Here is a 27026-nt window from a genome sequence, read left to right as displayed (position 1 = left end):
GGTAGACTGCCTCCTAGTCTAAAATGGGTATGTGGAGAATTATTATAGGAGGAAGCAATGAGATTAAAAAATGTAATTAATAAATAGGATTGCATATTCTAACCACCCAGGATTTTAGAGCTTTGTTTATGTACAGCATCCATTTTTATCTCCCTGCCCTTTAACGTAGGGAAGAGGCACAACATTATCAATGTAAATGGCAAATACAGACTGACAAATCCTCTGAATGAGAATTCCCCACCTCCCTCTGTGGCTGTCTAAAGAATCCTAGTTTTCCACCAATTTAATTGTTCTTAGAACCAAGAGGGATGTAATACCATTTCAAAACGGAGCTTATTTCAATGGTTTTCTTAGTTTCTTTATCTTCTTAGCTGTGTGGTACAGTGTACTACTGCTGACACCTGGTGGCATTCTTGCAAAAGAAGGCATAATTTTTTAACTAACACTTGTCTCTTTCAGTACTTATGGGTTTTGTTTGGTTTTGTTTTAAATTCTTAGATTGGGGGTGGGGATCAGTGGTTTTTCAATATTCAAGGTTATTTTGAAAGGTTCATTTTTATCTTATTTTTAAAGAGAAATGGAGGTACAAGGGAACAGTACTGTGGTGACAGAATGAATCGGCTTATAGCACTTGTTTTTGTTGCTGTGAATTAACATTTTCTGTAATTGGTTGTGTAAGCATCTCTGCACTGAGCATATGTACAGATTATTGGGAAAGCCCTTGTAATGGGAAGTCGCAGCAATTATTATTATTATTATTATTTTATCCTGACATTCCTCCAAGCATCTGGAGGTAGTTTCAGTGGTTCTCTCTTCTCCCCATTTTTATCAGGTTAGGCTGAGGGGCTGTGACCAGTCCATGGTCACCTAGAAAACTTCATGTGGGAATCTGATAATGGCTGAGAGAAACAGTATTATGAGCGATACAGCATAATCACATTTTAGGATAAGCCTGTCAATGGCTACTAGTCATGCGCTCTACGTGGGGCTACCTTTGAAGGTGACCCGGAAACTACAACTAATCCAGAATGCAGCGGCCAGACTGGTGACTGGGAGCAGCCGCCGAGACCATATAACACCGGTCTTGAAAGACCTACATTGGCTCCCAGTACGTTTCCGAGCACAATTCAAAGTGTTGGTGCTGACCTTTAAAGCCCTAAACGGCCTCGGTCCAGTATACCTGAAGGAGCGTCTCCACCCCCATCGCTCTACCCGGACACTGAGGTCCAGCACCGAGAGCCTTCTGGCGGTTCCCTCACTGCGAGAAGCCAAGTTACAGGGAACCAGGCAGAGGGCCTTCTCGGTAGTGGCGCCCTCCCTGTGGAACGCCCTCCCACCAGATGTCAAAGAGAACAACAACTACCAGACTTTTAGAAGACATCTGAAGGCAGCCCTATTTAGGGAAGCTTTTAATGTTTGATGTATCACAGTATTGTAATATTCTTTTGGAAGCCGCCCAGAGTGGCTGGGGAAACCCAGCCAGATGGGCGGGGTATAAATAATAAATTATTATTATTATTATTATTATTATTATTATTATTATTATGGCTATGTACTGCTTCCATTACTTGGTTCCAGCTCCTGCCAACCTAGCAGTGTGAAAGCATGTCAAAGTGCAAGTAGATAAATAGGTACCGCTCCGGCAGGAAGGTAAACGGTGTTTCCATGCGCTGCTCTGGTTTGCCAGAAGTGGCTTAGTCATGCTGGCCACATGACCCGGAAGCTGTCTGTGGACAAACGCCGGCTCCCTTGGCCAATAAAGTGAGATGAGTGTCACAACCCCAGAGTCTTTTGCGACTGGACTGAGCAGTCAGGGGTCCCCTTTACCTTTTTATGCTTCTGAATATCAATTGGGCATGACAGTCAGAAGGTCAGCGGTTCGAATCCCTGCAACAGGATGAGCTCCCGTTGGTCTGCCCCAGCTCCTACCAACCTAGCAGTGTGAAAGCACGTCAAAGTGCAAGTAGATAAATAGGTATCACTGCAGCGGGAAGGTAAACACCATTTCTGTGTGCTCTGGTTTCCATCACGGTGTTCTGTTGCACCAGAAGTCATTTAGTCCTGCTGGCCACATGAGCCAGAAAGCTGTCTGTGAACAAATGCCGGCTCCCTTAGCCTGAAAGCGAAATGAGCGCCGCAGCCCCATAGTCACCTTTGGCTGGACTTAGCCGTCCAGAGGTCCTTTACCTTTTTTACCTAGAGCAGGTATTTGCCCACCAGTAGTTTCAACGGGACCTGATTTGTAGCATGTATACTTAGAGCCGCAGACGAAGTGGGAAGTTTGATATCGATAACCATCCCACAACTGCTGCAGCTATGAAAAACTATTCTGCAATTTATGTAAACTGCCATGCAATTTACACCATCATTTCCCGTTCAGATATTGGCCAGAAAGACTCTTGTTTTCATGCTGTTCTGGCAGTTTATGCTTCGTCTACCAAGGCTGCTACTGACTGCAGATGGTGTTCCACAGAACCATCAAATTAAAACTTGACAAATTTGGAAATTCTGGGTATGGATGATGATGAAATGGGAGTCACGAGCCAGCGTGATAGTCACAGAAAAGACACCTTAATGAGTGCAGAAACGGTTTCCGGGGATGAAAAATAGGAAGTAAGAGAACACAATCTAGCAGGATCATTGTGTAGGCTTAAGAGCTTCCTACCAATTGCTGTGTCTTTCCTGTGAAGTCTTCTAGGCAATTCACAGTTGTAAAGTTCTAAAATAGATGCCGTTAATGCCAGCACAAATTACACGTTACTTAATTTGGGCTAAAATTGGCAACGGTGGCTGAAGCAGGGAGGCTCATATTTGTGCGGGCTATTAATGGAACACTTAATAAATCAATTAGGGGGGCCTGACCATGGAATGTTATGTTGCTGTAGCTTCATCATCTATCTGGTGGCATAAACATGTTTGTCCAACTAGAGGCAATTCTAGTTTAAAACAGTAGCTAGCCTCTTCAGCGAATAGGCTGCTTTCAGGAAAGGTTTGATATAAAATATGTGGAAAGGTGGCTTTCCTCCCAGGAATTCAAGATATTGCACAGGGTTCTGCCTCTCCCCCACTTTATCCAAATAACCACCCTTTGAGGTAGGGTAGGTTCGCCCAGTGAGTTTGATGGCTTCTGGCCAGTGGCGTTGCATGGGTTGTCAGCACCCGGGGCAAGGCAAGTAATTTCCGCCCCCTAACCCGGGGCAAGGCAAGTAATTTGCGCCCCCCGCTGCACTGTCCCTCCCCCAGATAGTCCCTCACTCTCTCTCCGCACCGCACTGCATGCCTGGCACCCTCCCCTCCACAGTGGGCGGCGACCCGGCGGCTCGGATCGGATTTGCACAGCCAGCACTGCAGTGAGAGAGAGTGAGTGAGCCAGGTAGGGGCAGAGAGCTGCGAGTGCGAGCGCCCCTCCCCAGATGTTGCGGCCGGTGCGGCCGGCCCCCCCTGCACCCCTACGCTACGCCACTGCTTCTGGCTGACTTAAACCCTGGTCTCCCAGATTCTAGTCCAACACTCTACCGCACTGGCTTTCTCACGCAGACTTCTCTGGGGAAGTGGTTTGGCCAATGAAAAACTTCTGCGACCCGTGTCTAGGAAGCACAGGGTGAGTGGAAGTGTGGATGAGGCCAAGTCGTCCTTTACCCCTTCACCTCTGCACCAATAGGAACATTTCGACCACAGACACACAGCTTACCAGGCAGAGGGCCTTCTCAGTACAGTGGTACCTCGGGTTACATACGCTTCAGGTTACAGACGCTTCAGGTTACAGACTCCGCTAACCCAGAAATAGTGCTTCAGGATGAGAACAGAAATCGTGCTCCGGCCAGTAGCAGGAAGCCCCATTAGCTAAAGTGGTGCTTCAGGTTAAGAACAGTTTCAGGTTAAGTACGGACCTCCGGAACGAATTAAGTGCTTAACCCGAGGTACCACTGTAGTGGCACCCTCCCCGTGGAACACCCTCCCATCAGTTTTCCAGGAAATAAAGAACTATCTGACTTTTAGAAGACATCTGAAGGCAGCCCTGTTTAGGGGAGTTTTACATGTTTGATGTTTTACTGTGTTTGATGTTTCAGTTTGCTTGAAGCCACCTGGGGTTGCTGGGGCAAGAAAGTCAGTACTACAACTACATTAGAACATGTGCAGGGGCTGCCACGACAGCCAGTTTGGGTAGGAAATTTGTTCTGTTATTGCTAGATTTTTCATAAATACAGAAAGAAAACATTTAAGAAGGGGAATCGATGGCCATGGGGTATCTCACCTGGAGTACTGTGTCCAGTTCTGGGTACCACAGTTCAAGAAGGACACTGACAAACTGGAACGTGTCCAGAGGAGGGCAACCAAAATGGTCAAAGGCCTGGAAACAATGCCTTATGAGGAACGGCTAAGGGAGCTGGGCATGTTTAGCCTGGAGAAGAGGAGGTTAAGGGGTGATATGATAGCCATGTTCAAATATATAAAAGGATGTCACATAGAGGAGGGAGAAAGGTTGTTTTCTGCTGCTCCAGAGAAGCAGACACGGAGCAATGGATCCAAACTACAAGAAAGAAGATTCCACCTAAACATTAGGAAGAACTTCCTGACAGTAAGAGCTGTTCGACAGTGGAATTTGCTGCCAAGGAGTGTGGTGGAGTCTCCTTCTTTGGAGGTCTTTAAGCAGAGGCTTGACAACCATATGTCAGGAGTGCTCTGATGGTGTTTCCTGCTTGGCAGGGGGTTGGACTCGATGGCCCTTGTGGTCTATTCCAACTCTATGATTCTATGACTCGGATGAGTATGGGATGCATCTAGGGCTAGGCACTCAGTTGTGTCATTCCTAGCTTCTGAGGCAGCAAATGGGCCAGAACTATGTCTCATGTAGGTGCTGAAATCCCAATGGAGCAGAAAAGATTATTTATGTATACGACCACGGCTGCATGGATGTTAGTGGCCCACAGATGGAAAGAAGATAAAGTCCTTACCAGAAAAGAATGGCAGATTAAATTGATGGATTATGCCGAAACGGCAAAAGGGACCAGAAGACTCAGAAATCAGAAAGACCAAAATTTTAATACGGAATGGGGAGAGTTTACAATTTATTTTAAAAATCATTGTAAATAGTTAAAATCGTCAGTGGGATTGGAACAACACTTGTAGTTTAGTGGTGAATTTTGGATATAATGAAGATGTAAAAGATTTGGATTATTACAAAAGATGCAGGAGGAAATGACTGACAATAGGACCCACAAAGGGGCGGGGGGAAGTCCAGGAGATTCCTTGGAATCTTGTTTTTATGATGTATGTTTGATATGTGATTGTAAAATTTTGATTTGAAAAGCCAAATAAATACATAATTAAAAAGAACTATGTCACGTGTAAGGGACGCGGGTGGCGCTGTGGGTTAAACCACAGAGCCTAGGACATGCCGATCAGAAGGTTGGCGGTTCAAATCCCTGTGACGGAGTGAGCTCCCATTGCTTGGTCCCTGCTCCTGCCAACCTAGCAGTTTGAAAGCACGTCAAAGTGTGAGTAGATAAAAAGGTACTGCTCCTGCGGGAAGGTAAATGGCGTTTCCGTGTGCTGCTCTGGTTCGCCAGAAGCGGCTTAGTCATGCTGGCCACATGACCCGGAAGCTGTACGCCGGCTCCCTCGGCCAGTAAAGCGAGATGAGCGCTGCAACCCCAGAGTTGATCACGACTTGACCAGGCCAGGGGTCCCTTTACCTTTACCTTATGTCACGTGTAATATATAAGCAAAGAGCTGTTTTAGCGTTACGACAAAGAGACTAAGCTATGAATAAGGAATTATCTGTCTTGAACCTCACCCCTATAATGAGCAGGCTAAGGGTCTTTGGTAAGCCTATGTCCTCTTAGGATTCGTTCACATTTCCAATTGTCCCACCGCCCCCTCCCCCCCCCCCAAAAAAACCCCTTACTGAATTGGAACGAGCATCTGTCAGTTTTTCTGTGGAGTGTCATTTGTTCTGATTCAGCAGTAAACAGCAGGTTTCTTGGCAGGCAAAAGTGTGGACAAGCCCTCAGCCTCAGTTCCACTTCTGCAGTGTGGGAACAACAACATTTATGTTGTTGACATGGTAATTGTAAGGATTGAAACAAGACAATGTATGAACACTTAACATAAACAAGCTATGATGATGATCAGTGCTTTTTTTCTGGGAGGACGCAGGGGTAGCAATACCCCTAAACATTTTGTGAATCTAACGGGAGAAGAAACTATTTTTTTTTAAAAAATAGTTTCTTCTCTAACATGGTGAATTGTCAGTTCTGTTGCATGGTGGCCTTTTGTCCATTTACTGTATTTATTTTTCTCGATTTGAACTATAAAATGGTGGTTTTCTTGAGTCAAAATGAGAGTACCCCTAAACTTTTTTTTTTTTAGAAAAAAGCACCGATTATTTTTTTTTTTTATCATCATCAACCTTTATTACAGTCCAGAGACCCAACAAATCGTTACAAAGCAATACACAATTCATTCAGCCTACCTCCAGGTTAAACAAGCATTTAGTTCAGAATATAGGGATCATTGGTTCTTGCAACCACCGATAAAAACTTAGCCACTGCTAATGTTCTAGCGTTTGTCTGGTCTTCCAATAGGAACCTGACATAGTGAGTCTCTGATTTTCCCGGGAAAGGTACCAGCAAGGTTAATATCAGTTCAGCCCTGGCTTGCTCATATTTTGCACAGTGCAACAAAATATGTTTTATGGAATCGATGTCTTGAGCACACGAGCAAAGTTTGTCCTGGTAGGGAACTCCTCTCAACCTGCCAACCAACACTGCAGAAGGAAAAACATTTAGTCTGGCTTTGGTGAAAAGCCTTCGATAATTTGGTACTGTCAGGTTTTTAATGTAAGATGTTAACTTAAAGACATGCCCATATTGTACTCCTACTGCTAGCAGACTACAGACTGCGTGTGATCGAGATCACAAGTCACTGTGTGCCTTATTTTTATTAATTCTTCAGCAACATGGAGGGAAACTTTGCCGTTGAAGTGAGCACTGTGGCAATAATGTTCTCTTTTTCTCCTTTTGATATTTCCAGCGGCTGAATGCTTAAGCGCTTTTCTTGTCTTTCAGCAATGGGTGGATGGACTCCGATCAATCATATGTAACTTTCGAGCTAACAATGTCTGCCCCATGACATGCCTCAAGAAACAGTAAGCCTTTTCTTCCCTCACCTCTTCAATTCTTGTTTTGTTTCTGGCTGCATATTTCTTAGCATGAATTTCCCCCCAAAAAAATTCCTTTCCTTACTTGGTCCAGCAGGAGATAAATATCTGGGCAGTCTGCAGGGGACATTCCCCACAAATTCAAACATCCATGAGAAATGTGGTGTTAATTTATTCTTCATATTTTTTTCCACAAATAAAAATGTTCCCAAAGTCAAATACGGTCTCAGGAGGAAGAGAGTTCACTGGTGGACGTAACAATCTGTTGAGAGATGCTTCTGTGGCTGTTGGCCCTATCTGAACTTTTCCTGGTTCAGGAAGGAGAATGTCTGCCCAATTATGTGTGTTCTGGTTAACATTTTGATTTGTACTGGGTCTACCCCCCCCCCCGAGCTTCTTCCAAGAATTTTCTGAAATGGCAAGAGTTGAACCATTCAGGATGTTTCCCCTCCAGCCCTCCATTGTATTCAGAATTCCCTGAAGCAAGTTCATCTCCTCCTCAATTTATAAGCCCTCATTTTGATTCTCCAAAAATTCCAGCATCTGCCACTGAAGATAGTGGCAAGGTGTGAAGGGGAAAGCCTCACTTCAGGCTTTTATTCAACCCAAAAGCCTAATCAGCAGCAAGTTTGCAGGTCAAAAGAACTCTGGAAAATCCAATTAAGAGGGGCTTTGGGGTCTTATGGCCCCCAGATCTTTTGAGGCACTCATTTACTCAAAATTCTGATGTTTTTTCGTCAAAAAACCTCTCCACCTGTTGATGTGCTTTCAATGGACAGAGTTTTTTTGATCAAGGCTGTAGGAGCTTGCTGACACTGCCAAACTACAGCTTGGGCAGAACTTGTTTATAGCCTCTCTGTAAGCCCCAGTCTGTGCTATATGGCTATAGCTGGGACCAGAGCTGTTGTCAGCTACATGGGCTTAAGGGGCTGAATTCGTCATGGTCTCCCTCATGGAATATAGGAAAATCATGATGAAATTCACCTCAATACCAAGTGGATTCTTAAACAATTTGCATGTGTTTTTCCAAGGGTATTTCTCAGATCTCTCTCAGGGTAAAATCTGTGAGTCCCACATTATATACGTATCAGTAGAAGCATGGACAGAAATATGAGGTACTTCTCTGCTCCTCCCCCCCCTTTAATTTAGCATGTGAATCAATATGTTTTCTTCCTTGTTTTCCCTTAACTTCTAGCTGGATGAAACTGGCATTTCTGACAAACGCTAATGGCAAGATTCCAGTTAGAAGGTAAGCACATTGCGCAGTTGTTGCGCGATGAGCCCAGCAACAGTTGTGATTCCCCCCCCCCCCCAAAAAAAAAAAACCGAGTTAGAGTTCTTTCCAAATTATACAGCTTAGTGGAGATACTGATACATTGGATTTGTAGTCCCAGAATGTCAATGTTTGCTGAAAGATTTCAAAGCAAAAAATAAAATAAAATGTGAGGGATGGTTGAAACTACTAGATCATCTGTTGAAATAAGGTATATTTAAATGCGGATCACTGTGAAAAATCCTGATATAATTTCCATGCTCAAATATCAACGCCCACAGATAAACCATACAACATTGCATCAGAACTAGCGGTATGCTCTGAAGACTAGTTATCATAAAAGATTTGGGTTGAAGTTCTGCAGGGGAAACTTGAATGCCTCTTTCTCACTGCCAACATTGAGAATTTAAGCTCTTTGAGGCATGGGGAATCTCTTTTTAACTTGGAAACGTTCCTAAAATGCAGTGTCTGGTTGATCTGGGAGTCTTTAGGCTGCTTTGGATATGAAGGGAGTCTAAGTTGTCTTTTCTCTTTCTAAGTAATCTCAGGGGAGGAGGGAAAATTGACTTTATTATTAGAAATAAATAATGCAGACCTATGGAACTGGAAAAACAGCCACTCTTATTAGTAAAGTGAATCTGCAGCATGTGTGAATGTGTGTGTTCAGCACCCAAGGGAGCCTCTGTAGGTGGAAGTGGTTATGCTGATGGGAACGCAGAATGCCCTTTAAATAACATATCTATTGTTTTCCTCTAGCATTACCAGAACTTTTGCATCAGGTAAAACTGAAAAAGTGATCTTTCAAGCACTTAAGGAATTGGGTCTTCCCAGTGGAAAGGTATAAACATTTAATATTCAAGAATATTGGACTTTATTTTTAATCTGTGTCATGAGTAAAAACAAACATTGCCAGTGGAAGGTTACTCACGGCCACTTTAGCAAACTATCATAGGCTTGGCATATTTCAGAAAATCTGGACACAGAAGTTGCTGAACTTTTTTTGCAATTATCTCAAAAGACAAAGAAGATGTTTCTGATTTCTGCCAAAATCATCACTTTCGACATGGGTTACCATACGTCTGGCAATGTCTCGGAAGTTCCAGACGTATTGTCAGCCCTACTAAATTAATTAGTTCTTTTGCAAAGCTGCTGCTTCTTTGGCGATCACTCACAGCCGAATAAGATTGTGAATAAGATTGTCTTCAATAAGCACAGTTTTAACAGTGAGAATGTACCGTATTTTTTGCTCTATAGGGCGCACCGGACCATAGGGCGCACCTAGGTTTTTTTTGGAGGGGGGAATAAAGAAAAAAAAATATTCCCCCGCTCCCAGCCCCAAAGAGCAAAGAAGCCAAGACAGCCAGTGGGATCCACCCCGCTGGCTGTCTTGGCTTCCTCTTTAGCCACGCACAACCTCTCCAGCCGGGAGAGGCTGCACGTGGCTTTGGCAGAAGCCAAGACAGCTAGCGGGATGGATCCCGCTCACTGTCTTGGCTTCCTTTTTAGCCATGGGGCTGGGGCGGGGGAAGCCCGAGCTTCCCCCTACCCCAGCCCCCAGAAGGGGTCCAGGAGCAGGGGCGAGGTTGCGTGCAACTTCGCCTTCGCTCCCAGAGCTTGCTGCTATCCGCAAGCCTTCGGAGTTCCCGCCGGGCTCCGAAGGCTTGAGGATACTGCCCGAAGCCCGGGGTGCGCAGTGCTGTGCTCCCCGGGCTTCGGACTGCAGGCTGCTATCTGCAAGCCTTTGGAGCCAGGCAGGCACTCCCGCCACGCTCCGAAGGCTTGCGGATAGCTTCCTGAAGCCTGGAGAGCGAGAGGGGTCGTTTCACACCTTTCATCCTGAGCGTTTTCAAAGCCCATGACGCCTTTGGTAAATTCTCCAGTTGAAGCACTCACAGGCCAGTGTTTCCCAGTTGTCGGTGTTTATACTACATGCTACACACTGAACATTACACATACTGCTGTGAATGTATCCCAGTACTCTTGCTTTTTTCTGTTAAATGATAACAGGCAAGAAACTCAGTGCTTCCATTTGTATGAGCATTGTGTAAAATGGTTGTTTTCATCCATGAGTTTCCACTTGCCAATTAGCATTCTAACAGTGCTTTAAACTGCTGTCGTTATGCTGGAAATCTAAGTGTCCTGTGCTGTGTTAGTCTTAAACAGTAGTTAGATCTGGGTGTTACTGGAAAGAATATATCGGAGTGCTGTTTTGATTCAGTATTAATTTTGAGTTTGTTGAGTAAAATATTATGGAAGTGTTTGGGGGCTAATATAGTCATGTCTCTTCTTCCTTTTCAGAATGATGAAATAGAGCCTTCAGCCTTTACTTACGAGAAATTTTATGAACTGACTCAGAAGATATGTCCTCGAACTGATATAGAGGATCTTTTTAGGAAAATGTAAGTTGATCGCAATATAAAATGAAGTTAATTTTCTGATTACTGAATCCAAGGATGATAAATATTACTTTGCCATGACTTTTTTTGCCATATTAATATTAGCAGTCAGGTCTACATTCTTCTACAAAGATTTACCAAAAGTAAATGTTCAGGCTGCGTTTTTCAGGATCTTCTGCATTAAGAGAAGCACCTGGAAGGAACTGTTTTTGAATTGGCTTTACTAACCTATAATATTAACCTGCTATTTTTTAAATTATTAACACAATATGTAAACTAACTAGGTTAAGAAAGTCTTAATGTCTGAAATTTCATACACTAAGATTTTAATGTGGAAGACTTACATGTTGGTTTGTTAATCCCTTTTATCTATTAAATAATGAAATGGAGAAAAAGTTCCTGTTCTGTAGAAAACAGCTAATATTACCATTACAATAGTGACTGCTTTGAAAACACAAAGCTTAGATCAGTGGTAGAATATTAGTTTTGTGTTGAGAAAATAAAAAAAAATGTCAACATGTAAATCATATCTGCTGTAGCATCTTATATGAAAACTTACTTTTTCTAATAAATTTCTTTTCAGCAATGGAGACAAAACTGATTATTTAACGGTAGACCAATTAGTGAGCTTTCTAAATGAAGTAAGCTTTTTCATACATTAACTACCATACAAGTCTGTCTGCCGTGGCTTGCTTCTTCTCATTGCATGTTCCATGCTACCATCTGCTGTGGTTTTGATCCGCTGATCTTTCCATTTTGGCAATACCCAGGTGCAAAAATCAGCTCCATCTTGATACATTCTCCTGCTTTCTTCATGTGGCTTTGCAAATTGCTTGCGTTGATTACTTGCCGTAGTGTGTAGCTGTTGTGTGTGTGTGTGTTATTGACTGCTTTGTCAATATATCCAATGTAATTTTAACTGAGGTGATCTTTTGCTTTTAGGAGTCAAATGTTTCTGGACCAATCCTTCTAAATATTGATGGGGAAGCAGAGGGGAGATTGAGAATTGGGCTTCTACATGTAGTAATGGGAGTTCTTAGTGCCCATTTGCTGTTTCAAAAAAATGTGTGATGCAGTGTTTTCCATCCAGTATGCTTTCTGATGAATCGTAAGAAGTATGGCACAGACAGTATGTCCTTTCCAAAAGCAAATTGATGATGATGTAGTATTTAGTGAGTTAAATATCTGGATGAAAAGTGTTCTTCATGGAAGGTTCTTTTATTAATACATTTGTTAAGATGAGTACACATGATATTTATGTGGCTGAGTCAAAGTATAGCCTGCAATTCATTTGTCTTCAGCTAACTCTTAATAGTCAACTGTTCCATTTCTGTTACATAGTGTCCTGTTTCAAGCATGATGAAGGGTGGGCTTTATTTTATTTTATTTTATTTAAAAAAAAAAGGTTGAAGAGGGATTGTGTCAAAGATAAATTGCATCTCACCCTCCTTTAGTCATCGCTGTGCTGTTATTGTTGTTTTAGGGACTGATTTGCCTACCATATTTCCATTCGCTCACTTTGGGGGCTGCCCCTACTCTCCTTACAGTTGCTGGAACTCCTGTCACATCCTCTCTCACTCATTACGGAAAGATTGCCATTGACCCGTGCTCAGCCACTTTTGTTCGTTCTAGGATGGTGCCATTTTAAGATGAAGTCAAGCAACTCTTCTTTCTGCCGCTCTTCCATCTCCAGTGCTCTTTTCCCTAAGTAACGGAGAGAGGATTCAGAAGTGCTGATGATATGAAAACCATGAGTGGTTTGGGCAGTGAGAGGAAAATCAGAAAACAAGGGAGAACGGCAAGGAGTGAAGAGTAGAACCCTCCTTTCACCATAAACCTCATCTATGAAGTTTCAAGTGCTTTTCTCTAGTATAAATTTAATGGAATGAAAGGTTCAAGGACATTCCCTTCTTTAAAGTTTTTAGGCCTGATTGCTTAATTTTTCTATACAGTGGACACTCGGGTTACGTTACCTTCGGATAACGTAACTTCTGGGTTGTGAACGCGGCAAACCTGGAAGTATACACGTGCGCATGCACAGAAGCGCTCTATCGCGCCACGCGTGTGCACAGAAACGGTGCCTCTAGTTGCGGACTTTTTGGGGTACATACGGACCCCCGGAACTAATTAAGTTTCTATCTGGAAGGTATTGCACAATCAATTCATTTATTTCATCCAATAGACCAAAAAAGAAGAGGCACACAATACACAGGAATCTCAGAACAAAACAGATTGAAAAGTGCAACACAAAAGCAATCATATGCAATTATAACAATCTCATTAGTCCTTGGAGATGTTCCTTTTAGTTTCAAGTGGTCAGTTGTTTTCATGTTCTCACTGTTACTGGTAGAGATTTAGCCACCACCTTTGGGGCTTTTATCTTCTGTTGGATATTTAACATAAAATGGAACTGACATTAGTTTGGTCAGTAAAAGACCAGTCATATACTGTTGAATCCCAGCATAGAAATTATAAAACAGATGGACATGTTCTACAGATTCTGCCTCCTGGTTATTACAGTCTTAGTGAAAGAAGGCTGTCAATATATCTGCCCCAAAGCAAATTAAATCAGGCCAGAAGAAAAGCTTAATTAGCAACTTACATAATGCTGAAGTAGGAGTGGGTCGTAAGAGTTACCCAGAAAAAGATTGTACATGAACAAGCCAGAAGTTCTTGAAATGAAATGCCCCCAATTTTTTGGGGGGGGGGTGAGATGGGGCTCAGGTATTATCAGATGTGCTTTGGTTGCATTCAGACAATCATATCTTAACTTATATTTCTAAAACTGAGAGATCCACAAGTGTTTTACCTATGCAAGCAGTCATTCTCCCTTTACAGTGAGCCACAGTTAAACCTTGAAGTCTCAAATTAGCCATCGTTTCTGGTGTTGCCTGAACTGAGAAACTATGGTTGGCAGCTTTAGAACAAGACAGAAGCAACTTCAGACCATAGCTGTAGGAAGCAATGACCGACGGGGGAATAGACCATTGATCAGATACAGCAGGACTGGTGCAATGAAGTTTTGAATTGGATAGCAAGGAGAGAATGTAAAAATCTTGAGAAAAATATTTAATGGTGGGAAGGAGGCAATGATTTCTTGTTTACAAGTACTCAGGGTTTTCTTGCTTCTTCCCCTTCTGCTTCTATTTTCCTGCATTGCCTATCGGTGAACTGTTACTGGGAGTTCATGTCTAATGTAGTGAGGATAGGGGACAGTTGTTTCAATAACTGAAACTGCCCCTCTTTGTTACTCAAATGTTTTGAGTATTTTATTGGAACTGAAGATGGTGACCTTTCCACTGACCATGAGCGGTATGAATATTTTGTTGTTGCACGTGCAACAAAATGCTGACATTCTGTTTTTATGGGAAACTCAGCAAGGGACCAGCGTATGTTCTGCTGCTTTCATATTTCATCAGCTTTAACTTAGATAACTTATTTAACCTAGATAACTTAGATTCAGTGTAACTTTCAGTGCGACCGCTTGTAGCAGAGATTGCGTGTTCAGACCCAGAAACCTCCCCCCTAAATAAGTTCACACTTGACTCAAATTTTTGGTTTGGTTTTTGGCAGAATTTAGGCCACAACTTCATTGATTACAGAAAGTGACTGGTTGCATAGGCTCTGGTTCAACTAGCTCCCTGCCATGCAGGTAGTGCTGACTCAGGGCACAAGCATAGGTCAGCCAACGGTGAACACCTGGATAAGCGGAAAGCCAGGAAAGGGCTAACTCCGCCACCCAAATGTCCCCCTGGACTCAGGCACGGGCACAACCCCCTCACAGGGGTTGACCAAACCATCAAGTCCCTGGATTCCTTTAACGGAATACCCTTCACATAGGGATGGTGAGAGCGTTCTCCCATCCCTATCGCCTGAACCAGAGCCTGTCCGCAACCTTACAAGTTGTGACGATTTGCTACGCGGCAGGTGAAACCCAAATGGCACCAGCCAATCAGGCAAGTGGGGAAAATTCTTGCTGTACCCCTGTTCCAATGACAGACGACACACGGCGGCATAGCAAGGTCAAGCACAACAAGCCCTAAAAGTAGGGAGAGGTGGGTGGCTGTTTCGAATGCACGCACCGAAAGAGGAAGCTCTGGGTCATGTGCATGGACATGAATAGGTCCCTCGAACTGTTTGGACTGCGTCCCATTGGCCAGATTGTACCCAGCTTCGAGGGACCTACCAATCGGGTGTTGTGGCTGACCAATTGTACCCACCCACAACACCGGGCTGTCCGTTGTCCAGGTCTCACCTCGATACGTGCCCTCTTTAAGGGAGGACCCGATTTAAGAGATGATGCATTCTCTGTTGCATGTCTTGATTTGTCACTGTCTGTTAAAAATTAATATTAACTTAGGCAGTAGACACAATGAACGTTTTCACTATGAAGAACAGAACCTCAAAATACTTAAGAAATTACAACAGATGTCTCTTGTTGTCTCTTATATTAGACAGTCCACTCTGAAACTGTTGATCTGCAACATATTGTGCTCTGCATTCAATCTTTGAAACTCTCATAAGTGAAGTTCACAGCTGGGCACTTACTTTAGTTGAAGGATTTCTATAGTTATATATTTATTTTGCTTGCATACGCTTAGAAGTCTCCCAGCTGAAATATGCTTGGCTTTTGTTTTTGTTATTCAGTGGAGAATCGGGCCCACTACCTAATTCACAATGACAGAGTAAAACTCTTACATTCTGTGGACTCTTGTTAGTAGTTAATTTGAACCCATTTTTAAAACTCATCTTCTCAATTTTAAAAAATCTGTAGCTGCTTTTTGCTAATTGATTTTATTTTGTAGACCACTTGAGGCCATATTTAGAAGGAAAACAAATAATAGCACATTGTTAGTGGAGACTAGTCTCTTAGAAGCGATTTGAGGTATGTTTGGCCATCTTGCAGAATTGATGCAATAGCAGTTCAAGCCCTAGAATTTTAGAAGTCTCCTGCAAATAAACCTGAATTCACAACAGTAATTCTGGATATTACACAATTCCCATGTTTCATCTAATGAAATTAAGGATGCAATTCTATGCACACTTTCTTGGAATAAAGCCTCACTGCTGGGGGGGGGGAGGTTTCCTTCCTGTCTCTTTGGCAAAAACTCCAGTCATCTCTCTGGTCTTCAGTTTTCTTATATCCTGATATATCCTCACCTGTGAGCTTTATTCCTCCACCTTCACCATCCTCCACCATCTGAAAGCTTCCTGCTCCAACAAATTATTCCACCCTTTATACTTTGATGCTGCATATGTTTGGAATTCCATCCTAGAACTCCTTAATGAATCACTCCTCAAAACCCACCTTTCCCATGGAGGCTTTGGCACCGTCCCTTAGTTCCCATAGGGACACGGGTGGTGCTGTGGGTTAAACCACAGAGCCTAGGACTTGCCGATCAGAGGATTGGTGGTTCGAATCCCCGCGACAGGGTGAGCTTCCGTTGCTCGGTCCCTGCTCCTGCCAACCTAGCAGTTCGAAAGCACGTCAAAGTGCAAGTAGATAAATAGGTACCGCTCTGGCGGGAAGGTAAACAGCGTTTCTGTGCGCTGCTCTGGTTCGCCAGAAGAAGCTTAGTCATGCTGACCACATGACCCAGAAGCTGTACGCCGGCTCCCTCGGCCATTAAAGCGAGATGAGCGCCGCAACCCCAGAGTCGGCCACGACTGGACCTAATGGTCAGGGGTCCCTTTACCTTTACCTTTAAGTATAACTGAAACAACTGTGTATTGCTTCCCCATTCACCCCTTCCTCCTCTTCTCTCCCTCTGCTGTTTTTACTGTGTTGAATTTTAGACTGTAAACTTCTTGGGGCAGGGTTCTTGTTCTCTGGAAAGTGTCATGCATGCTGGTAGTTTTACACAAATAAAAACAATACACAATTTTTCCTCTGCATCCATCATCAAGTAGCAACTTTTGTCAGAATGGCATAAATCTGTGATTAAACTTTCTATGTGGTTTAAACTCAATGGATTACATGTTCATAATTTGTTTAAGGTCACATTCACTTTGCATTTTGGTGTTGTGTTATTTTCCATTTTGGCATACTGATAATGCAAAAGAGCTTGTCTGTCTCATACTTCATAATATGACACAGCTGCTTTAACTCACTAGATCGCACAACCTTGTTAAATTGGCATTTCCCCAGGCAGTAAAGTGGTTCACTATTCTCACTTCTAAACAGCCATTTATAATAAATCATTGAGGGAGCAGGTGAAACTGCAGGTGTCAGTCATTTCCTTTCTCATTGCCCATACAGACATAATGAACTGTCATATGATAACACTTTCATTTCCAATGAATGTTGAGGGGGTTTCTTCTCTAGCATTACCCAGTCTCAGCGGAACGTGTCTTATTTTGTTCCATAAACCAGCTAAAATTATTATCCACTGTTCCCCAGCCCTTCCTCTCCCACCCCATAAAATTTTATTAACACTTTTCATAATACAATAATATAAAAGAAACTAATCTAAATAAAAACAAAAACAGAGAAAGAGAAAACACAGAGTCCGCTCGCAAAGTTAGCTCTTAATCAGGGGTCAGCAAACTTTTTCAGCGGGTGGCGCTGTGGGTTAAAGCCTCAGTGCCTAGGACTTGCCGATCGAAAGGTCGGCGGTTCGAATCCCCGCGGCGGGGTGCGCTCCCGTCGCTCGGTCCCAGCGCCTGCCAACCTAGCAGTTCGAAAGCACCCTCGGGTGCAAGTAGATAAATAGGGACCGCTTACTAGCGGGAAGGTAAACGGCGTTCCGTGTGCTGCTCTGGCTCGCCAGATGCAGCTTGTCACGCTGGCCACGTGACCCGGAAGTGTCTGTGAACAGCGCTGGCCCCCGGCCTCTTAAGTGAGATGGGCGCACAACCCTAGAGTCTGGCAAGACTGGCCTGTACAGGCAGGGGTACCTTTACTTTACCTTTACCTAAACTTTTTCAGCAGTACACTGGCTCTGAGACCTTGGCAGACTATTTTTTTTTTGGGGGGGGGAGGGATGAACGAATTCCTATGCCCCACAAATAACCCAGAGATGCATTTTAAATAAAAGGACACATTCTACTCATTTAAAAGCCTGCTGATTCCCAGACCGTCCGTGGGCTGGAGTTATAAGGCGATTGGGCCAGGTCCAGCCCCCAGGCCTTAGTTTGCCTACCCATGCTCTTAATCCTTGTTACCCACAGAAAGTGATGGAACTTCCCAACTCTCACCTGGGAGCTTTCCTTTCTGTTCCCAGTCTCCCACCCTGAAATGTCTTCTCTAATGTGCTGCCTCTCACTCAAGCAAACAAGGTGTGCTTTTTTGCAGTCTATATTTTGTTAAATTTCAAAAATGTCACATATGCACACCAAAACATAATAATTTTTTCTTGGGTTTTGTCGACTTCTCCTGTTTTCCATTGTGTTTTTAATTTCTCCCCCTCGCGGCAACCTGTCTTCTCTTTCTCAAATCATAACCACCATAAAATAATTTCTAATTCCTTCTGTTGCTCATAGCTCAGATCCTGCTCGCAAATTCACCATACTATAATAATGCTTTTTTTCCATTTTGTCTCAACCCAGCCTTAGCAAGCATAGTTACTGCAAGACGCAGTATCTATTGCGATATGCTTGATAAAATGGGCTTTTGTAATTTAAGTGACCTATATATTAATGAGGTGGTCCCTCTTTCTGTGAGGTATCTTCACCACTACTTCTAAAAAGAAAGTAAAATTGATGACAGCAGTTCTTCCCATCTTTGATATTTAAAATTTTGGCCAGTAACCTGAGCCCTACTCTTGTTTTCTTTGGGGCAAGATTGGCAACTGACGTCATTTTTCTACTTTGTAACAATTTCCTTCTTCCGTGTCAATGTTTACTCCCAATAACTTCAGCTTTGTTTGTGTTTATAACCTGAAATGTGGCCAGAGGAACCTAAAGGCTGATTAAGTTATTGATTGATTGTGTGAAATTCCTTAAAGGAAACGCAGTATGCTTTTAAGGTTCTTTATGTATAGGCTTCCTCTTTGGATAAAAGCAGTAGTGGTTTTGTACGTGGAAGTTTAAAATAAATAGCAGTGAACTAGTTTCATCCGTTGTTTAAAACAGATTTCAGGAAAGGGGAGAGGAAATGATTAAGGAACCCTGAAATGGGGCAATAGATTATTTGCAATGCGCACTGCATGTGTTTCTTGTATATGAACAACATTAATACATGTTATACAATTATACTGAGAATATTTAATAATTTAGCTACCAATGTTTGGATTTAAAAAAACCAAACCTAAACATTGAAACATGCATTGAACAATTGTGTTCTGGTTTTAAAACTAATTATCTGTCCCCTTCCCATGCTCTCATTAATAAGAGGTCTGTAGGAGTAAAGCTGTACTCTAGTTATCCCTCTAAATCCTGTTTTTTTTCTCTCTAATCTTAGCATCAACGAGATCCTCGGCTGAATGAAATTTTATTTCCGTTCTATGATCCCAAACGAGCAATGCAGATAATTGAGACATATGAGCCAGATGGTGAATTAAAAAGCAAGGGTAAGAACCAGATCATAAATGTGTGATCATTTCTATAAAATGTACTGTTTTCTGCAAGATCCATCTTAACCTTTGTGTGAACATCACCCTATCTTGTTCCTCTTTGAAATAAGCCTCGATTGAAGTGACTCAGTTATTTCCATCTTACACATGGAGGGTTCAGTCAAAAAAACACCTTTGTCAAGTCACTAGTACTCTCCAATGAACCTCGTTTACCCACATTCAGAAGATGTTGCAAGCCCTGCTTGGTGCTTTGAAACCCCAACCATCTGTCAAATTGGATCTGCCAAGCTAGATTGTGATATGGATCTGGCCTGAAGAGCTTATAAGGTTGCTCCAGAGATTCGGATTCCGGTCTTGCAATTTCATACCTCGTGGTTTATTGGGACTTGCAAAGGCCCCGAAAAACATGGTCAGAGCTTTAACAAGATGGAAAGAGCTCTCCTGGGTCAGCACATAGGTCTGTCTAGTCCAGAAGGGAACAGGTTTGTGCAGCCAAGGCAACAGGATTTCATTCCTGCTCATTAGCTGAGTGGGGATTGGAGCCCTGGGCAGAAGTACACGTGGAAGCAGCTCACACCTGTGAACTGCTTCAATGAGGCTTTTGCAAGGGCTTTAAGACAGCTCCTGTGCTCAAAATTTGAGCTTCTGGAGGCTCAAACTGGAGAGTGGAGGTAAGTCGTAAAGCCTTAATAGTTGTTGTTGTTGTTATTAATACCACACCCATCTGGCTGGGTTTCCCCAGCCACTCTGGGCGGCTTCCAACCAAATATTAAAAACACAATAAAACATCAAACATTAAAAACTTCCCTAAACAGGGCTGCCTTCAGATGTCTTCTAAAAGTCAGGTAGTTGTTTATTTCCTTGGCATCTGATGGGAGGGCGTTCCACAGGGCGGGCGTCACCGCCAAGAAGACCCTATGCCTGGTTCTCAGTAACCTCACTTCTCACAGTGAGGGAACCGCCAGAAGGCCCTCAGAGCTGGACCCCAGTGTCCGGGCTGAGCGATGGAGGTGGAGATGCTCCTTCAAGTATACTGGGCTAAGGCCATCTAGGGCTTTAAAGATCAGCACCAACACTTTGAATTGTGCTCAAAAATGTACTGGGAGCCAATGTAGATCTTTCAGGACTGGTGCTATATAGTCTCAGTGGCCACTCCCAGTCACCAGTGTAGCTGCCGCATTCTGGATTAGTTGTAGTTTCTGGGTCACCTTCAAAGGTAGCGCCACGTAGAGCGCACTGCAGTAGTCCAAGCGGGAGATAACTAGAGCATGCACCACTCCAGCAAGACAGTCTGTGGGCAGGTAGGGTCTCAGCCTGCGTACCAGATGGAGCTGGTAGACCGCTGCCCTGGACAAAGAATTGACCTTTTGCATGTCTGCCCCCATATCCCACTTTTAAATCCCCCATCTTTGAAAGTCTCCCTGGACTGCCCCCACGCCCCCTGATTTTAATCTGCAGCGTTTTTCATGTGTGTTTTAAATCTCAGCATGAATGCACAGAATCCATAATGTTACGTTTTCATGTGTTCAGGTCTCATGTCAAGTGATGGGTTTTGCCGGTACTTGATGTCCGATGAGAATGCCCCTGTTTTCCTGGACCGTTTAGAACTATACCAAGAAATGGAACAGCCCTTGGCTCACTACTTCATTAGCTCGTCCCACAACACGTATCTCACTGGAAGACAGTTTGGTGGGAAATCATCTGTGGAGATGTATAGACAAGTCCTCTTAGCCGGATGCAGGTCGGACATTCACCCTGGTGGTTTAAATGAATATTATTATTTTTTGTATATACTTTTTATTAAGTTTTCTGTTTAAGATACTCCTTTTACATAAGATATCAATGACTTGCCTTCTCCTCTTTCCATGGTTCATTTTACGTCTCATAAATCCCTTCATATTTTACACAAACTATACCGTTCAGTATTCCATTATTGCATCCCTCCAAACCTATTTACACCGTTTAATTAATCTCAAGGCTCCCAGCGTTTTCAGCTGTACACAATTATTCAAATGAATATTTTAGAGAGATGCTATACTATAAAAACTAGTTAGATGCATCTGATTCACTACTACATGTGACTCAGTATATTGCATGTATGACACACAAATATACATATACAACAAACTGATTTAAATATTGAAAGGAATATTTCACTCTTTGGAGAACTTGTGGAAATTTACAGTCATGCCTTTAAATAAATGACATGATGAGCAAAGTAGGGTTTGGTTCTGCCATCTGACTGCATTTGCTTTTGACTGCAGCAAAGGAAAATGTTAATTACCCGTATTTTTTGCACCATAAGACGCATCTAGTTTTGGGAGGAGGAAAACAAGAAAAAAAATACTCTGAATCTCAGAAGCCAGAACAGCAAGAGGGATCACTGTGCAGCGAAAGCAGTGATCCCTCTTGCTGTTCTGGCTTCCGTGATAGCTGCGCAGCCTGCATTCGCTCCATAAGATGCACACACATTTCCCCTTACTTTTTAGGAGGGGAAAAGTGAGTCTTATAGAGCAAAAAATACGGTATATCGGAGCCACTGCATTTGAGAGCTATTTTGTTATACTGTATCTAAATTAATCTGCATTCATATTTATTTATATAATTCTTATTTGAATTTGTTGCAGAGAGGCTGATTTTATTTTGATTTGATATAATTTAGATCCCACCCTTAACCACATGTACACTCACTGTGCATGTCCAATATCTGAGAACAATGTCTCCTTCATGTGCCACATGCAAGAAGGGACTCCATAAGCAGGAGGGGAGTGGGGCCATTGTACCACTTGTGTACACACAACCAGACTCCAGCATGCAGGTGCTCCTCAGAACCATAGCATTCAATGGTCAGTTCAAATCAAGGTTAAAAAAAGGTCAAAATACTGAATCCTGTTCTCTCGTATGGCTTATGCACATATAGAATGCATTCAAAGTAGCCACTGTTGTCGCTATGGCAGATAGTTTGAAAGGAATTCTGTCACTTTAAAATATTTTACTTAACTGCTTTAGCAACGGAAAGGGGATTCAGTACTTATTTCTCATTGGTTTGCAGGTGTGTCGAACTCGATTGCTGGGATGGCAAAGGTGAAGACCAGGAACCGATAATAACTCACGGAAAGGCAATGTGTACAGACATTCTTTTCAAGGTAAACATCACCTGTAATGTATTCAAAGGCCAAACCACAGGTCAGTTAGTACAATAATTTTCTTGGTTTGCCAGGAATTCAGTTGCAAGTTGTGTAAACTCCTTCTAATGTGTAATGTTGCAGTTCTGCCCAAGTATGGAAAGAGCATATACCTGTTATACTATAGCTTGCTTATGATTGACCACTAAAATGCTTCTGTGCAGCAGCATTCATTTGAATCCTTCCATGCTTCATGGAGAACAATTTATTCTGGCTCTGTTGGGCTTTATAATTCTCCTTTCTTATCATTGCAAAGGGAATGGGTATGATTTATGTTGAGCAAGGTCCTGCAGGTAGCAATAGATTGCATAGAGTGGTTGCATGGATCAAAGCATTAGTGAAGATGCGTCATTTATTGACACAGTTAACTTCCTTCAGCTACAGGGAGAACTTTGAGAAACCTGCTCTTCTATTTAATTCGGTGTTTCCCAAACATGGGTCTCCAGCTGTTTTGGGGCTACAACTCCCATCATCCCTAACCACTGGTCTTGCTAGCTAGGGATGAGTTGTAGTCCAAAAACAGCTGGAGACCCAAGTTTGGGAAATTTTATTGAACAAGTCAACGCTGAAAAGATCAATGTGAAGCTATTTTAGCATCTGGGGTTGTCTTAAAACACAGCATCTTTCCAATTTCTTTTTTATGTTCCTGATTGCAATTGAATTGGTTTTCTCACATGTAACTTTTTTGCTCATTTAAAGGATGTGATTCAAGCCATTAAGGAAACAGCATTTGTAACATCTGATTATCCTGTCATCCTGTCCTTTGAAAATCACTGCAGGTACGTATTTTATGAAGGATTATTCCTCTTGCATGTTTCCATGATGAGCTGAGAAATAAATTGTGGCAAAGTTTAAAGTAGGGCAACTGTTGTACATGACAGCTTATTAAGGCAATTGGCTTAAGTTTAATTCAAGGTCACATTGAGTACGGCACTTGCTTTAATTACAGATAGAAGTCACATTTGCCTTTTTTGGGTTTTAAACTGTGACACAATAGCTTTAATACACTTGGAAGCCACTTTCATATAATCGTTTTAAATCAATTTTCCAATTGTATTTGGTTTTATGCTAATCTTTTATTCATGGTTAATGTATTTTGCTCTAATAGCTTTCAGTTGTGGAATAAGCAGACAGAAAGAGAGAGAGAAAGAATAGTCTCCATACTCTGTTGTATTTTGATTCATAACAGTGCTTTGTGTTTTTATATATATAAAACCCACTATATTGTTTCCCAGCAAATATCAACAATACAAAATGTCAAAATACTGTGAAGATCTGTTTGGAGACCTTCTATTAAAGCAGCCGCTGGAAACTCATCCAGTAGGTACCTTCCAACTGTTTTCTTTACATCTTCTTGTAAAAATCAACGAAAACTTTGGTGACAAGAGTTACGTACAGTGGTACCTTCGGTTGCGCACGGGATCCATTCTGGAACTCTGGTAGGATCGTGAGGTGTGCATATCCGGAGGTGCCGCTTCTGTGCATGTGCGCGGTGTGGTTTAGCGCTTCTGCACATGCGTGCATAGAGTGCTTCTGCACATGCGCGTGCAGCGAAACCCAGAAAAATACTTCCGGGTTTGCTGCGCACGTATCCTGAAGGATATGTAACCAGAGGTGAACGTAAGTAGAATTACCAGTGTGGTGTAGTGGTTAAGAGCAGCAGACTCGTAATCTGGGGAACCGGGTTCGCGTCTCCGCTCCTCCACATGCAGCTGCTGGGTGACCTTGGGCTAGTCACACTTCTCTGAAGTCTCTCAGCCCCACTCACCTCACAGAGTGTTTGTTGTGGGGGAGGAAGGGAAAGGAGAATGTGAGCCGCTTTGAGACTCCTTTGGGTAGTGATAAAGCGGGATATCAAATCAAAAACTCTTCTTCTTCTTCTTCTTCTACCACTGTATATCCATAGATCTCTGGGTTTGAAGGGTGTCCATAATGAAGTGCCCTGAGAATATCTATTAATCCTGTTGACTTTTCGGCCTTAATTTATTAGCATACTTCTGCCTTCCTGTGATGCACTCTTTTAGCTATATGAAATGCTTCATGTGCCTATCAGCCTCCATTTTCTTTTGTCGGCATCTTATCTTTAGTATTCGTTGGTCCTAGATATCCGTAAGAGCCTAGCCAAGAATATAGGAAACCTTTTTGTATATCAGGACATATTTATGACCGTTCCCTTTAAGGAAGCATCTTAAGACATATATCTCATTTCCCAAGGCTTTTGTCCAATTAAAGCTGCAGTCCTATGTCTACTTACCTAAGAGTAAGTTCAATTGATCTCAAAGGGACTTGCTTCTCAGTGGACACCTACAGGATTGTACTGTAACCGAGTTATTTAATTCACTGTGTCTCTTTCTGTTTGTCTTAATTTGTCCCTTAGCATCGTCTTCCCCTCCTGTGTGTGTTTGTTTAGATTTTAAGGCTGCAGGCAGGTTCTGTGCAGTTTTTGCCAATACGAATTGTAAATATTTGTGTTCTTTTCCTAATTATGCCTCTTTTCTTGGTTGCAGCTCGAACCGGGAAGACCCCTGCCTTCCCCCAATGATCTCAAAAGAAAAATCCTGATTAAAAACAAGAGGTTGAAAACTGAAGTGGAAAAAAGTAAGTAAAGTGCTATTAAAAGTATTGAAGTGCAGGCCTCACAAGAACACCAGCATTGTAGTCTCTTGTCTAAATTGTCTCAGTTACCTTTAGTATTTTCTCACAACGCAGAGTACTAACCACTATACGATCACGGCCACCTTTAGTATTTTCTCAGCCTGAAATAGACTTTCTGTTTTACTGTTCTGTTGTTTTTCATGAAGCACTGCAGTAACAGTCTCTTCAAAAAACAGGGTTTTTCCAGCTGTTTTTGGACTACAACTCCTTTCATCTCTAGCTAGCAGGACCAGAGGTCAGGAATAATGGGAATTGTAGTCCAAAAACAAGTTTGGGAAACCCTGTTCTAAAGCATTGCTGAATTGCTATGTCGTCATAGTGCGTTTTTCCTTTTCAATGTACCTTATGCTTTTACAAAATATCTCTTTTTTTGCATAAAGGATAGTTCTTTAGTTATTAGTCTCAATGGGGTGGTGAATTTCATTTTGGGTCGCCGCGGGACGCAACCTGAAAAGGTTTAACCCAAAGCGTCTTTAACCCGAGGTATGACTGTATTTTTATTTACGAAATATATTTTGCCTTTCTGTGTGTATGTGTGTGTGTGTGCCTGTTTGTTTTAAATAGAACAGCTTGAAACTTTGAAAAGTATGATGGAAGCTGGTGAAACGGCCGCTCCTGTTAGCATCTTGGAAGATGACAATGAAGAAGAGATAGAAAGTGGTAAGATGGCTCTCAAAATCGCTCTCATTTCAGCTCCTCTAACTGATTATTATGATGGCTTGGCTGATAAACCATTTGAGAGGTATAGCCTTAGATGACAGCTTTAATCTTCTACCGCCCACTAATGCATCTTCCTTGATGGTCAAATTTCCTTACCGCCCACCAGTGCTCAGTGGAAGGAGGATTCAGCTTGTGCCATAGAACCCCCTACTGCCCACCTAGAATCTTGAAACGCCCACTAGTGGGCGGTAGGGACCAGGTTGACAACCCCTGCTTTAAGCGAACATTCACTTCCAGCATAAATGTTCTTAGTTTTATATTTGAGCTCTGGATTCCAAAGATATGCACAAGAAGTCCAGGGAGTTCATAAAAAACATCACTCATGAACTGATAACATGGTGGACTGATCCTATGGTGGTCAACAGGCCTGGATGAACAGAGCAGATAATGGGGAATTGTCACCTCACTAGGGGAAGAGTTACCAGGCATTGGGTACCTTTAACTATGTAGATGTGAAGCCATACAGTAGTTTAACTATAGTGGTACCTTGGTTCTCGAACGGAATCCGTTCCGGAAGTACGTTTGACTTCTAAAATGATTGAAAACCAAGGCACAGCTTCTGATTGATGCTTCTGATTGATGTTCAGCTTCCGAAAAACGTTTGAAAACTGGAACACTTACGTCTGGGTTTTTTGGCGTTCAGGAGCTGATTTGTTTGTCAACTAAGCCCATAGCTGTCAACTTATAGATTTGAAAATAAGGGACCAGCAGCCAAAATAATGGATTTTCCAAGGAGCACAGTAATGTTCAACTTCTGAGCCCCTCCGAGCCAAAGGCAGAAAGCCCAGCCAGCAGCCAAACGAAGCCTCAAGCGGTGGTTCCCACAGCGCAGCAACCCGGCAAAGGGGATGCAGCAAGGAAAACCACCGTCGCCTCTCCGCTGGGAAGTGCTGAGCAAAGGCGAGTCCGCAGGCAACGCAGCCAATTTGATTGGCACAAGGCATGCAAGCTCCACCCCCCAGTCGTTCTTAGACTTCTTATTGGGTGAACAACGCAGCCAAGCAACACAACTGGAGCCTCCCTCCTCCCTGGCCGGCAGGGAGGGAGGGAGAGGAGCTGCTTTCTTTGAAACCCGGGAAATTTAAGGGACATCATCATCAATAAGGGACAGCGGCGGAACAC

The 27026-nt window shown here is 42.8% G+C and overlaps 1 protein-coding gene across 19 annotated transcripts in view; it reads left to right on the top strand.

The window, feature by feature from the left end:
* PLCB4 (phospholipase C beta 4) overlaps nt 1-27026 on the top strand; it is a 234494-nt gene that overhangs the window by 161179 nt on the left and 46289 nt on the right. For all 19 annotated transcript variants that reach the window (XM_083431925.1, XM_083431924.1, XM_083431918.1 and 16 more), the window contains 12 exons: nt 7071-7150; nt 8358-8411; nt 9192-9273; nt 10734-10834; nt 11415-11472; nt 19233-19341; nt 20875-21085; nt 22397-22490; nt 23229-23308; nt 23765-23849; nt 25037-25127; nt 25749-25844. In XM_083431925.1, coding sequence (XP_083288051.1) covers nt 7071-7150; nt 8358-8411; nt 9192-9273; nt 10734-10834; nt 11415-11472; nt 19233-19341; nt 20875-21085; nt 22397-22490; nt 23229-23308; nt 23765-23849; nt 25037-25127; nt 25749-25844 — 1141 coding nt within the window. The remainder of the gene's footprint in view (nt 1-7070; nt 7151-8357; nt 8412-9191; nt 9274-10733; nt 10835-11414; nt 11473-19232; nt 19342-20874; nt 21086-22396; nt 22491-23228; nt 23309-23764; nt 23850-25036; nt 25128-25748; nt 25845-27026) is intronic.

The sequence above is a fragment of the Podarcis tiliguerta genome, assembly GCF_965153285.1.
Source record: "Podarcis tiliguerta genome assembly, chromosome: 3".
Lineage (NCBI taxonomy): Eukaryota > Metazoa > Chordata > Lepidosauria > Squamata > Lacertidae > Podarcis > Podarcis tiliguerta.
This window is presented reverse-complemented; position numbering and strand designations above follow the sequence as displayed.